The following is a 14,503-nucleotide window of genomic DNA, read 5'->3' as shown; positions in this document are numbered from 1 at the left end:
AACATTACTTGAGTGCCTTCTCTGTGCTGGTCTGTGCTAGACCCTGGGGGTAAAGTGGCAAGTGAGATAGCAGAGGTCTCTGCCAGGCATCTTATGAGGCTGATGTGATCTCCCCCATTTTGTAGATGGAAACACTGAGGCTCAGAGAGGAAACTTGCCAAGCTTAGAGCTGCCAGGTGTGGTTGTGCAGGTTGTGTCATGCACAATGATACCAGGCTGACGTGAGGAAGTGGGGGTGAATTCCAGCCAGCCTTCTGCTTGTCCAGCCACGTGTCCTAGACCAGGAAGTATCAAAAGGGGGCCTGTTTCTTATTTATAAAAGGTGACATGGGCTAGTGATGCCAGTGCCCTGCTCAAGGGTACACAGCGACTCTGTCGCAGAACTGAAATTTGAAACCAGATTGGGGATTCTCTACCAGAGTTCTTTTTAGCCTGACCCACGGCCCATCCAGAGTTGAACCAGTCAAAGCCTCGATCCATGGAGCTTCAGGCCCCCTTCGCCCCAGCTTGGCCCCATCAGATACCTGAGTCCAAGGGAGGTTGAAGGAGGCTCCTGAGCGTCAGTTCAGCTGGAAGGAGCCTTGGAGACCTCCTCCCATTCTACAGGTGGGAGGATAGAGGCCCCGAGAGGATCAGAGACATGACTCAGCCTGGGCTCCTGGTCCCTGGTCTGGGCTGGGCGAGAGGCCGGGCTTATGGGAGGATGCCAACCGCCTTCTTGTTTCTCCTCCCTTGTTGGCTCAGAGCTCTCTCCTCCCTCCTCCCTCCATGCTGCTGCTGCTCCTCCTCCTCCTCTTCCTCCTTCTCCTCCTCCTTTTCCCTGTTTTTCTCTTTTGTTCCTTCCTTGAGAGGAAAGGAGGGGCTGGAATCTAAGTGGAGGCAGCTGTTCCCAAGGCCATAGGGCGGGGGCAGCGGGGACCCGCCATTAACCAGCTAAAGACTTGGGGCTGGGGGTCAGTGCGGCTGGCTGAACCCAGGTGTTTTTGTTCCAGCTCAGGGAGCCACAGAGTGAGTGGGAGGGAGGGGTGGGAGGAAGCAGTGTATGGCAGGGACTGTGGCCAGGCATATGTGGGGGTGGGGGGTGAGGTGGGGGCGAAGCTTGTGCAGCTCACGTGGAGTACTCGCATGGGCTGTGTGTTTGGTCTGTGTTGTGGGTGAAGAGGTGAGTGGCGTGCCTGTGTGTGTGAGAGTTTGCTGATAGTTGAGCAGAGGCTCAAGAGACAAGCTCAGCCCTGGGTCTGGAGCCAGGTCTGCATTACCCCCAGCAAGTCACTTCCATCTTTAATTTCCAGCACAATAGAGATGATAATCCTACCTTGTAAATTGTGGGGAGAATGAAACGCATGTCAGGTGCTTAGCTGAGTTCCAGGAAAATTACCCCATGAATGGGAACTATTGTCACTCTAATTATTATTCAGAGATGGGGGGGGTACACAGGAGTCCTCCAAGCCCAGTGTGTGGCTTGCATGTCTGGGGGCAGGGAGGGCACCCCGCAGGGACACAGTAGTCTGAGAAGGACAGAAGGCAGCTGTGAGTCTAGAAGGTTCTGTTGAAATTTTGCAGTCCTGCTTCTCATTTGGTGACAATGACCTGAAGAGCAGCAAGGGGATCAGGGAGAGAATATGAGTTTGTGGCAGCTCGTGTGTGTGTGCACCCACACGTGCAAGGGAGGCCTGGGAAGGGTGCTTAGGGGTGGAATCTGGTGCCCATCTGCCTAGGTTTGAAACCTAACTGTGTGACCTTGAGCAAGTCACCTAATCTCTCTGTTCTTCAGTTTCCTCCTCTTAAAAATGGAGATAGTCATACCTACCTCACAGGCTGGTTGTGAGGTGTAGACCAGTGACTACCCATAGCACTTAAGACGGTGCTTGGTGTATAAATCAGCTCTTGCTTTTATTTGTTGAGCAAGACTTTGTGTCAGGAGCTCTTCAAATCCTCCCAGATGCCATCGTCACTCATTTTATACAGGAGGAAACCGAGGCTCAGAGAAGCCAGGTGCCTTGCCCTGGGCCACACAGATAGTTAGTGGCAGAGCCAAGCTCCCACGTCTGTTCAGAGCCAGAGGTTAAGAGCATTCTCTTAAGGAGCCAACCAGGTACACCTGCTGGCATTTCCATGTGTTAGCAACAGCACAAAATGTTGCTGTTGTCAAGGTTAGGGTGGAGAAAATGGGGCGGGTGCTGCTTCCTGGTTGGGGGGCATATGTGGTTTTCCTCTACATAAATATGTGCATCTATAATGCACACAGGCATAATAAATTGGGAAGGCTGCAGGCTTATGCACATACAGGCTTTCTGGTATGCCTGTGTGTGGGCACATGAACATACACGCAGGCGGCTAAATGGTGCGGCTGCCACCCAAGCTGCTCGTGTGTGTGTGTGTGTGTGTGTGTGTGTGTGTGTGTGTGTGTGTGTTGGGGTGTAGTGGGAAAATCCTCTTCAAAAACAAAGCAGCCTGTTTCCTGCTCCACTGTCCCAACCAAGGGATTCCTTTCTGCTCACTCCACCCTATCTGTGACTCTTTCCCCCCCACTCCCTTTAGGCGCATACTCAAAAGCACACACACGATGCCTGGAAAATTGTATGTGGTTAATACTGGCTGCAGAATGAAAGGGAAAAAGACGGGTGTGCAGACCACCAAGAAAAATGGTAATGACTATTTCCTGAGGGCCTGCTATGTGCTAAGCCCTTAATCCTTCTTCCAACCCTGAGCGCACCAGGCACAGAACTCGGTACGTGGTAGACATTTAATACGTATGAATGAGGCACATACTATTATGATGCCTATTTTAGAGATGGGGAAACCAAGGCTCAGAGCGGGTGCATTGGCTTGCTCAAAACTCTCCAACTGAGCTGGGATTTGAATCCAGGTCTTCTCTGATTCCAAAGCCCTTGCAATTTCTGCTGCACTGCACTGCGGGCTGCTGCGTGGAGAAATGCGGTGCTCCCTTCCTCTGCTGTAGTGTGGACTAGCTGTTTTTTATGTTCAAAGGAGACTCACGACAGGGCTAGGTAGGAACATGGCTGGGCTGATAAATGGCCAGTCTATGTGCAAACCTGCCTAATCGAGAGGTGGACCCATCTGAGCACTTTCCTCCCTCCTAAAGCCTTCAGGATAAAGTCCCACTGCCTACAGGAGAAAGTCCCGCTTCTTCAGGTGGCATTCAAGGTCTTTCGCTGCCTGTCTCCAAGTGCCCCCTTGTGCCTATCATGAGCTCATCCCGCTAATCTCCCTGCTCCCAGACTTAACCTCCTGGCTTCACGATCCTGTCCCTGCCACCTCCCCTCCCCATCACGCCAGCCTGGAGCACACTCTCCTCGTTCCAAGCCTTGTCCTCTTTGTCCCCCTGCAGAGGCCCCTTTGGGCAAACTGCTGTCCCTCCTCTTCCTGGTGCATAAACTACTCACCCCTTCTTGGAGCTCCTCAAGCCCCTGCCTCAGCTCAGGCTTACTTGGACCTGGATCTGTCACTGTATTTGCTCACACAGCAGCCCAGGCTTCCCACCGGCCCCTGTCCGACTCATCTTGGTGGCCGGTGCACAGGGGAGGGCACTGCGCAAGTCTGGGTACTGCACCAATCACAAGGAGAGCAGGAAGCAGGGGTGAAATGGCAAACGGCTAGATTCAGGAAGTGGTCAGTCATGGGTCAGACCCCAGTGCTTCCCCTTGTGAGCTGGGTGGCCTTGGGAAGTCATTTTCCCTCTCTGACCCTCAGTTTCTTCATCTGTCAAATGAGTACGATGCGCTCTGAAGGGTAAATGTAGTAACATGAGGCACCGTCTACTCTCTCCAGTGCAGAGGCTCAGAAAAAATCTCTGTACTGTTTGCATTTCTGTAATTTCCAGGCACTCACTGTTCCCTGCCAACCACACTAGGCAAAGTCTCCCTGGATGCCATTTCATTTCTTCATTTCCAGAGATGCGCCAAGCTTAGTCCTGCCTCGGGGCCATTCTACTTGCTGTTCCCTCTACCTGGCATGCTTTTCCCACATTTTTGCATGCATGGCTCCCCATCATTCTGATCTCAGTTCACGTGTCACATTGCTGACCACTCAATTCAAAGCGGCCTTCTGTGGCCCCGATCCCTCCTTATCCTATCACTCTATTTTCTTGATAGTGCTTTCAGCCATTATTCCACATAACCATTTGCTGTCCGTCTCCCTGCAGAAGGCAAACTCCACGTGGGCAGGGATCCTGTTTTATCATCTCTGCTTCTTCACTGCACAGAACAGTGCCGGACACTACTCAGTGCTGAGTGGCTGCCTAGGCCTGTGACCCTGAGAACACAGGTGCTGCCGGAATGGAACCCTTAGAGCAAGCTCTGGCAGCACACAGGGCCAGAGAGAACCCCTTCTCTGTCTCCCTCAGCCCCTCACTTCCATGTATGTATCCCACAGTCTGGGAGCTCCACCCCAGCTCTGTCCTTGGCTGAGTCATCTTGGTGTCCCCAGGCCTGGCTCAGAACCTGGCACGGAGGAGGAGCTGGGTAAATGTCTGTGGCGTTAAATGGGACCAGTCTCAAGCTCCTCACTGCCTCCACATCTGAGGACCCCCAGGGAAGGGGCCGGCAGAGAGAGATGAAAGACGGTGAGAAGCAGGTTTCAAAGTTGGCCCTTTCAGTGCAGATAAAAGCAGGAGGGAAGGGAGCCAAAGCGGGGAGGAGGGAAAGGACTGAGAGGGCGTGGAGAGTGGAATTGGAGGGAGGGGAGCTGGCAGACGGGAGCACTGACCTGGGGCCAAGGACTTGCCTCCCGCTCCGTGTTCTTATCTCCCTGGGAGAGGCCGCAGAATCCTTCCCCCATTCCTGGCCTCAGCTCCCTGACAAACGGGTGACAATGCCTTTTCTGGAGAGGTCTGGACCCAGGCCATAGGCCAAGGGCAATGTTCAGAGACTGTGCCACCAGCCCGGGTGGAAGGGCATGAAGGAGTTCAGAGGCAGTGGCAGGGTGGCACTGGCAGTGAGTGTGGTGAAAGCAGCGTGGGCACTCTGGGCTTCAGGACAGAGTCCGAGGTCCTCGGCCTGCCTGTGAGACCCTGTGAGGCTTCACTTTTGTGCCTCATCTCCCCAGCCCCCTATAGCGATCACAGTCTGCGCTTCTCCAGGCACACCTACCACTCCTTTGCCTCTATATACCTCTGCACAAGCTGTTCCTCTGTCTGGAATGTGCCTCTCATGTTTATACCATACCCAGATACCCAACTCAGGTCAATTCCTGTCTCCTCCAGAAATCTTCCCAGACCCCTGGGGCTATCTCCCAATCTGAGAGTCCATGAACAGTTAAGCAGGATAGCATCTGTGTGTCTCGCCTAGGGCTGCCATGTAAGGTTGCACAGGCTGTGCACTGCACAATCCTAATAGAGCCATTCAGACACACAATGATGTGAATGTTGCCCTCTGGAGTTGCACAATGCAGAGGTCCTCAAATAAACTTTCTTCCCATCTCTCCTTGATGTCCAGCACAGAGCTAGGCTCATAGTCAGCTCAGGGGTTACTCATTGACTAGGTACAGGGGTTTTGGGAATGAATCCGGGAGCCCCAATGCCTCCTTCCCATCCATCTAACACTGGCCACTCCCCGCCATCGCTGTCTCCTCTGGATGAGTTTCTTCTATAGCCTTTCCTCCCTCCTCTTCTATCTGAGCTTCTTCCAAATTAAGCTACCATCAGGAACTCCCCAACACGTGCAGCGCCCAGACCCTTCCAGGGAACCCAGCTGGGATCCCTGCTCTGCCTTTGTCTCGCCTGTGTGTGTGTCTATGTCCTCCCTCGTCTGGCCTCCTCCCTGAGGCTCCCTTCTCTGTTTCCACATTGCCATGTCAGTCCCTCCTGTCCTCTTTCCATGGGATTTTCTCTCTCTGCAGTCTCTTCCTCTCATTGTTGGTCTCTCTACATCTCCATGAGTCTGTTTTTCTGCCTCTTTTCTCAGTCTTTATTTTTATTTTAATTAATCTATTCATTTTCAGACGGAGTTTCACTCTTATTGCCCAGATTAGAGCGCAATGGCGCGATCTCAACTCACTGCAACTTCTGCCTTTCGGGTTTAGGCGATTCTCCTGCCTCAGGCTCCAGAGTAGCTGGGAGTACAGGCAGGCGCTACCATGCCCAGCTAATTTTGTATTTTTAGTAGAGACGGGGTTTCACCATGTTGGTCAGGCTGTTCGCAAACTCCTGACCTCAGGTGAACCACCACCTCAGCCTCCCAAAGTGCTAGGATTACAGGTGTGAGCCACCGCGCCCAGCATCTATTTCTACATATCATTAATTCACCATATATTCAGCATGTGTCCATGGAGTGCTGAGGCCTGGGCTAGGCCCTATCGGTATGGCAGTGAACAAACAGATGTAAATCCCTCCCCTCAGACAGCTTACCTTCAGTGGGAAAGACAAACAAGGCCATCAGAAAAGCAGGTAGGGTGTCAGATGGCGATGAAGGCTAATGAGGAAGCAGCAGAGGAGGACGGGGATAGGAAGCGTCAGGGCTAGGGGTTGGGGTGGAGTTGAAATTTTAGGAAGAGCGATCAGAGAAGGTCTCACTGAAAAGGTGACTTTGGAGCAAAGACCTAGAGGAAGTGAGAGAGCGAATGATGCGTGTTGTGGGGGATATTAGGGTGAGAACATTCTAGGCCGAGGGATTGGCTGTAGCACAGGCTCCGCGTGCAGGAGAGCTTGGTGTGTCTGCAAGGCTGTCAAGGGCCCGTGTGGCTGCGGCCGAGTGCACTGAAAGGAGAGGGAGGTGAGGTCTGAGAGGCGACAGGGCGGCCGGAGCATGTCACGGTCAGGGCTTGGGCTTTTCTTTTGAGCTCGATAGCTGTCTTTGGAGGGCTCTGGGCAGAGCAGGACCAGGCTTTGGTTTGCATTTGAGCAGGATCAGGCTGGCTCCTGCAATTCTAGGTTAAAGAAGGGTGAGGACAGAATCAGAGAGCAGCAAGGAGGTAACTGCAATACTCCAGGCAAGAGAAAATTGTGACCTGGACCGAGGTGTGGCAGCAGAGGTCAGACTCTGGATCCATGTTTAAGGTAGAGACAGCAGGATGTGCTGAAGGACTGAAGGGAGGCATGAGACAATGAGAGGGGCAAGGCTGTCTCCAGCATTTTTGACCTGAACAACTGGAAGGATAGAGCTGTCACTCCCAAGACGGACATGATGCCAGGCAAACTGGTGTTTTTTTTTCTTTTGATGGAGAGACCAGGAACTCAGTTCTGAATTTAAGTTTGAGGTGCCTAGCAGAGCACCAAGGGAGATGATCAGAGGGAAGGGGTGCAAGGAGAAGACTGGGGGAGTCGTGGGCACAGGGATGGCCCAGCCAAGAGACCAGGGAGCTAGTGTGGCTGTAGCCAGCAGTGCCCGCTCTGTCTGTCCCTCCTGGTTCTCTCCCTCCTTGCCCTGGCTCCCCTGCCTCTCTCACTGACTGCTCTCACATCTGCTTCCTTGGCCCTTTGGCTCCGTGCCTGTTTCTCTCCACCCCTGCGCGCCTCTCTCTGCGCCTCCCTCCCCCACGCAACCCCCTCCTCCGGCCCTCCCCGCCCCAGCCCTCCTCCCATCTGCCCGCGGTCTGTCCGCGGGGCGATGGCGGGATAGCAGGCAGCAGGCGTCGGCCCCGGGCGGGCGTCTCACCGGACGGGCCGGTTGGCGGCGTCGGGGTCCCGCGCCGTCACCACGCCGACCAGGGAGCCCACCTGCGCGTCCTCCTGCACCTCCAGGAGGCCGGAGGGCGGCCGGAACTCGGGGGGCTCGTCCACGTCGGTCACGGCCACGCGCACGATCGCCTGGTCGCGGAACGTGCCCAGGTCGGCGAAGCGGGGGTCCACGAACTTGTTGAGGGCCTCCAGGACCACGGTGTGGACGGGCTGGGACTCGAAGTCCAGGCGCTGGGGGAGGGAGCAGAGGGCCGGTTAGTGGGTGGGGTCTGGTGGACACTGAGGCCTTCACGAGGGACGCCAAGGCAGGCGGGGCTGGCCCAAGGTCACACGCTGTCTCAGCAGGGGCAGCAGGGATGATTGGGCTGCATGGTCGAACTGGCCCAGAACGACCCTGTCGATTATGCTGGAGAAACTGGGGCTCCTCAAGGACAGTCTTGCCTAGGGACACAGTCACTCCAGGCTAACGCACTGGGCTCCCAAACTCCCTGCCTCCCAGCGCAGTCTGTGGGCATATTTCATTAGTTTATTTCAGGAATGCAAAGCACCTACTGTGTGCCAGTGCTTTAAATATATTAACTCGACTTTACAGCAACCCGAAGAGGCTTGTGTTCTTATGATCTGATTTTACGCATGGGGAAATCGAGGCCCAGAAAGGCTCAGTAACTTGCCCAAGTCACCAAGCAGTGAGTCACTAGCAGAGCCAGGATTCCCTGGTATGCAGGAGTTAGCAACTAATGTGAGTTGAGCCGGATAAGCCGAGCTGCCTTAGAGCTTTCCTCTGAGATCCGGCTAAATCCACGCTGAGCCTGTGCTTCTTATCGGGGGGTGCTAATGGGTGACCCTCTGATGAACGAGCTCCAAGGCTGTGTGTTAGCTCTGGCCTTCTAAAGACACTGCCTATAGCAAAGAGAAAAAGCCCTGGCGGAGCTGCAGGGACCTCAGTTGCATGGTGGGGGAGAAATTTGATTGGCAAGAGTGACCTTCCAGGAGACCCACAGGCAGGTGCCTGCCCTGTGTATGATCCTTCCATTGATCTCAGAATCCCCCACCCCTGACTTCTCCAGCAGCAAAAACAGCCGTGTCCTGCCTCCAGCCTGTTTCCTGGGAAATCAGGATGCAGGGAGGCAGGCGGTGGCCTGTCCTGGGAGTGAGCGATGGACTCTGGAGCCAGGTCATCAATCTGCTCCCTGAGCCATCACTGACTCCGCAGACACCCTAGGCGCCACTGCTGGAGCAGGCAGTGGGAGGGGGCCTGAGAGCTGGGGGTGGGGGAGATTACACAGCCCAGGGGATGAGTGCAAATGCTGTGCTGGAGTCCCCAGGCTAACTTTGAAGCCTGATTCTGCTGCTGGGTGAAGCTGGGTTTCTCTGGGCCTCCAATTCTCCATCTGTAAAATGGGCTCATCTATGGAGATCAAAAGACTGAAAACCACTAGTGCTTACAGAAGGGAGATTCTAGAGCTGGACCCAAAGGCCTGTATCCCTACTGAACGAGGCTCGATGCATGACCTTGCGAAAGTTACTGAATTTCTCGGGGTGTCAGTTTCTCATCTATAAAATGAACAATAACGGCATCTCAGAGGGTTGATGAAGGGATCAAATGAGTTAATACACAGAAAGTAGTTGAAGGGCACGTGGCACATGGCAAGCACTTTATCACAAGTAGTGGCTGTTACATTATTATCCTCTGGGAAGGAGCTGAAGGGACTGGGCATTTTCTCTATCCTCAAGCCCTCAATGCCAGGTAAAGAGCAGGTCATTATGTGCTTGCTGAGTGAAAGAAGGGCTGTTGGGGCAGATGTTTCTAGAGGTCCTGGAAGGCAGCACTCAGGCTGATAGGCACAGATTTAAGGAGACAGATGCAGGCTGAATGGGAGGAAGAGGAGCTGGACGGTGGCGGAGAGTGAGCGTCCTGTCACCGGAGGTATACAAACAAAAGCCTATGACCACCTGTGGGCCAGTACAGGGGACTCAGACCTCCCATGGGAGAGTGGGGTTGGAGTGGATGGTCTCAATGGCCTTTGCAGCCCCAAGTTGCCAAGCCCCTGACCGAATCCTGGAAGATGGATTTTTGCTTCTTTATTTGACCTCCCTAGGGATCGCTGAGTTTGCAGTTTTCGTTTCTCGTTCCAGGGTCAGCCGGTGGGCGAGGAAGACTGTGAGAAAGGAAGGAGCTTTGGAGTCACCAGACCTGGGCTCAGATCTCTACTGTGTGCCTTACAGGTGTGACCTTGGGCAAGCCCTTTTACCTCTCTGAGCCTCTATTTTCTTACTTGTAAAAATGAGGATAGTGACCTCAGCTTCAGAGGGAAACATGAGGATTAAAGGAAATGAGGAGTGTGAAGAGCCTGGCAAGGATGCGAAGCACATATCAGAGTGTTTGAGAATGTGGATTCCCATCCGGATGGAATCCCGGCTCTGACAACCAGCTAGGCAACCTCTGACAGGTTACTTCACCTCTCTATGCCTGGTGTGCAAAACGGGAATGAGACCATCGGTGTTTCTCCAGGTTGGTCTTGGGCCTCTGGAGAGAACTAATCTATTGAGTGGAGCGAGGTAGGGGTATTGACTGCTCAGAGGCCTCCCTGATCCTCCCATCCCTGAGGCCTGCCTCCCCTACCCCTCTGGAGGCAGCTGCACCTTCTGCACTACGATGATGGCCTCCTGAGTGTCGCTGTCTGTGGTGACCTTGAACACATCGCCGCCGCTGCCGCTCTCCTCCTTAAGGTGGTAAGTCATGTCCGTGTTCTCTCCCACGTCTGAGTCCTCAGCCTTCACACGTCCTACGGCTGTTCCGATGGGGGCTGACTCCTGGATGCTGAACTGGTACATCTCTGTGGGGGACACAGCCATGAGCAGGGATGGAGGCAGACCCTACCCCAGCCTCTACCAGCAGTGGCGGAGGGGACAAGAGGGTCCGGGTGAGCCTCTGTGGAAGACAGTGCCTGAAAGGGCTCTCAGCTTGGCCGGAATGGGGCTGGGAGAGGCATGTCCCCTGCAGAAGTTTGGGTGGCAGTGCAAAGAGAAGGATTTTAAATTCTGACCCTTGGGTTTATTCCCTGGTTGATTTGGGAAAATGCCTGCAGTTCTTTGGGCCACAATTTCCCTGCCTGGCCAGTGACAGGAACAGAGGAGCACAGTGATAAAGGCTAAGGCTCTGGAGTCAGTCCTACCTGAGCCTCTGCTTCCTCATCTGTAAAATGGAAATGAATAACCATGGTGCCTTTCCAATAGCTGTGTGGTTATGACAACTAACTCAGATGATGACGCCTGTAACTTGCTTACTACAGTGCCTGGCACTTGGTAGCTACCCAATAAATAGAATAAATTGTGTTAAAATGGTGGGGCTTCATACAGGTTTTGCTGTTGATGTTAATGGTGGTTCTTCCTTCATTTCAATATGTACACTGAGCACCTATGATATCCCCAAACATCATGCAGTTCTAGGCATTGTGGTTACAGCAACCGATAGAATGGACCAAAACCTCAGCTCTCCTGTTGCTTTCCTCTTAATAGAGAGGGAAAAACACTGAACAATTACATCAGTGAAACATACGGTATGTCCAACAGTGATAGGCACTTAGGAGAGGAATAAAGCAGGGAAGGCGCGGGAGTGCTGATGAGGATGTCGTGCCATTTTAAATAGGCTGATGGAGAAAGGTCTCAGAGTAGACAACATTTCTGCAAAAGTCAGAAGGAGGGGAAGGAGCGAGCCAAGCAGCTATTTGGGAAAGAGCATTCTAGACAGAGGGGGAAGCAGGTGCAAAGGCCCTGAGGTGGGTGCAGTGCCTGGCATGTTGGAAGAATGGCAAGATGGCTGTGTGGCTGGAGGGGAGGAGCAGAGGGGAAACCAGAAGGAAAGAGATCAGATGGCATAGAGGCTGCAGCTTTCCAACTAGAACTGAGGTCGAGGTGAGGATGACTTGCTAAGCGATGGGCCAGCCTAGCTGAAGCAGGGACTGCAGGGCTGTGTCTCTTGGACGCTCCACAGGTCTTGGTAACACTTGTGTGGAGTGGCTGCCTCTGATTCACCCTCATGCAGCAGCCAGGGTGGGGCACTTTCTGAAACACAAGCTGAACATGCCACTCCCCTGCTTTAATCCCTTCCATGGCTCCCCATTGCCTTTGGGATGGAGTTGTGCAAGCCCCTTGGCCTGCCCTACAGAATGCTGCCTGGCCCCTGCTGGCTTCTCCAGCCCCATCCTCAAATCCCCACTCCATCTCTAGCCTCAGCCTTGCTGAAGTTCATGTGATTCTGCATCTCTAACTCACTCTCGCTCACCTCCAGGCATCCCCTCTCCCTGTTCTCCTCTCTGCCTTTGCCTTCCCAATTCCCGCTGTGCCTTCTAGTCTCACTGAATGTTACCTCCTCCAGGGAACGTTCTCAGACCTCCAGGCTCTGCTCCTGTGCTCCCTTGTTCCCCAAGCTTATCCTATTGTTAGAATTACTGCGTTTTACTCTCATTTTCTGTTTATTCTCTCTCTCGGGTCTGAGCTCCTGGAAGAAAAGGACCACATCTCTTATTCATCAGGCATTCCCAGTGCCTGGCAGAATGCCAGGCTGTCGCATAAATGAAATGTGTGAGGGACTAGTGAGTGTATGAATGAAAACCAGCATGAGTTACCAGTAGACACTCACCAGATTAACACAAATCAAAGAATCTGACAGTACCAAGAGTCAGTGAAGATACAGTACAGTGGACATGTGCATTTCCTCATGGGGGAAAACAGTTTGGCTTTATATGGTGAAGTTGAAGATAAGCACATCCCATGGCCCAGCAGTTTCACTCCTCCATATCCACAGAGAACAAGTGCAAATGGGGACCTGGAGACCAGGGGCAACAAGGTTCAAAACAGTCTCCTTCCCAATAGCCCCAAACTGGAAATAATGCTGGTGTCCACCATCACCAGAATAGATAATTATGGAACACTATACAGCAAAGAAAATGAATAAACTATAGCTACTAGCAACATAAGTTCATAAATATAATTTTGAGAGGTAAAAAGCAAGACAAAAACAATTTGTATTGTATGATTCATCCCATTTATATAAAGTTCAAAAATGGATGAAATTAGACTATGTCTGGTGATGCCTGCGTAGATGAACAGACTTAAAGATGATCATCACAAAAGCAGGTGGTGGGTGACTGGATGGAGGAGTTGAGGAAGAGGCTGATCAGGAAAGGGCATCTTAGGGCTTCTGGGGTCCTGGCTGGTGGTCACAGGAGTGTTTACTTTATAATTACTTGTTGAACTGGACATTTATATTTACATTCTTTTCATGTGTTATAGTTCATGATAAGAAAGACAGAAAGAAAAAGAAAGGAAGGAGGAAGGAAGGATGAGCAGGAAAGCCAACCTTCCCAGGGACCTGGCCTCCTCCTCCCTGCTCTGCCTCACCCCTTCCAGCTCAGAGCTCATTCAGAGCCTGGCACAAGTGGGCAGAAGACTGGGTGGGGGTGCATCCCACCCATCCCACGCATCTGCATGGGGCTTTGAAGCATCTGCCTTCAGTGGGTGAAGCTGGACTGGGAGATTGGTCAGTGGGCTGGCTCCTGTGCCAGGCTCCCTGGTGCCGGGAAGCCGGTTGGTGAGCTCAGCCCACTCTGCTCTGTGTCTGAGCTGAGGCTCTAGGCTGAGATGATGCTGCACTCTCAGCTAAGGGATTGGATTCCCTTATCTCTCGGGGGTCAGTCCCCTGTGGCAGAGCCTAATGCGAGAGCAGCAGACCTCGAGTAATGACTCACCCGATAGGAATCAGCCCAGCTCCCCATGGCATTTAGTCTCTGCCAGCTTTGGTGGCTTCCCTGTCGTGGCTCTCAGCCTGAGCCGGGCACAGAGGGGCTGGCTGGGCTGATAGGGAGCTGGGGGGCTGGACCGGAGACATTCTCCAACCCTTGCTGTGCCCGTAGAGGCAGAGGGTGGAAAGGCCTCCTAATTCAAAAGCACAGAGTCCTGCCCCCTAGGCTCAGAGGAGGAGGGAAATGCCTGTCACTCAAACTCAGTTTTTCCCTGCACAGCTATGGGCCTCCCTCTGCCTGGGGGCTGCAGCTGCCTCTGCCTAGATCTCTGTGCGCCCCCTTTCTCCCCAGTACCTTCCCTTTGCAAGCCTAGTTTAGTGGTATGGGATTGTCCAACAAGTGGCTAGGGGAGTGGGTAGGGGCCAGTGATGGGCTGGAGGATGGATGGAAGGCTGGATGGATGGGGCTCCCCCTCTGCAGGAAGCAAGAGGAGGTCTGGGAAGGTAATGCGTGTTACTTGGCTCTGTGGAGCATTTGACAGCTCTGGGTTCTTCCTTGGTAGGACGGATGGTTGGAGGGGGGCTGGGGGATAGCTGGGTGGCTTGGGTAGACAGACAGACGGGGGAGTTCTGCTTTTGGTGGGAAGTCTAAAGGGAAGCTGGGGTTGGCAAGTGGCTTGGATGGGCTAACAGACAGACACACAGACGCGCCTTCCTCTGGGAAGGCCTCACTTACTCTGGGGGAAACGGGGCGGGTTGTCGTTGACGTCGGTGACCACGATGGTGACGGTAGTGGAGCCCGAGAGGCCACCCAGCTGACCCGCCATGTCTGTGGCCTGGATCACCACCTCATAGCGCTCCTGGCTCTCGCGGTCAAGGTCAGGCACAGCCGTCCGGATTACACCTGTAGATGAGGGAGGGTGAGGCCAGGACAACCCACACCCGCTGCCCACTGATGTGGGTCTGCCCACAGACCCTGTGACTCCTGGGGAAATTCAAGTTCAGGAGGAGAGTGGGCCGTGCAAGGACACCATTGTGGCCACCATGTGGGACTGGGCTCAGTGGCTGCCACACACTCACACACGCTCACACAGATAGAGATACACATGCCCACACGGATATAT

At 53.6% G+C, this 14,503-nt stretch overlaps 1 protein-coding gene across 1 annotated transcript in view; it reads right to left on the bottom strand.

Moving 5' to 3' along the window:
• Positions 1-14,503, bottom strand: part of CDH22 (cadherin 22) — a 135,589-nt gene that overhangs the window by 29,080 nt on the left and 92,006 nt on the right. The window contains exons 5-7 of the mRNA XM_032263705.1: positions 14,116-14,283; positions 10,280-10,473; positions 7,614-7,867 (exon numbers count right to left, since the gene is read on the bottom strand). Of these exons, the coding sequence (XP_032119596.1) occupies positions 7,614-7,867; positions 10,280-10,473; positions 14,116-14,283 (616 nt within the window). The remainder of the gene's footprint in view (positions 1-7,613; positions 7,868-10,279; positions 10,474-14,115; positions 14,284-14,503) is intronic.

Source organism: Sapajus apella, unplaced genomic scaffold (assembly GCF_009761245.1).
Source record: "Sapajus apella isolate SASKATOON/1434 unplaced genomic scaffold, GSC_monkey_1.0 scaffold137, whole genome shotgun sequence".
In the NCBI taxonomy this organism is placed as follows: domain Eukaryota; kingdom Metazoa; phylum Chordata; class Mammalia; order Primates; family Cebidae; genus Sapajus; species Sapajus apella.
The sequence above is the reverse complement of the archived record's forward strand: the minus strand, read 5'-3'. Positions and strand labels throughout refer to the sequence as shown.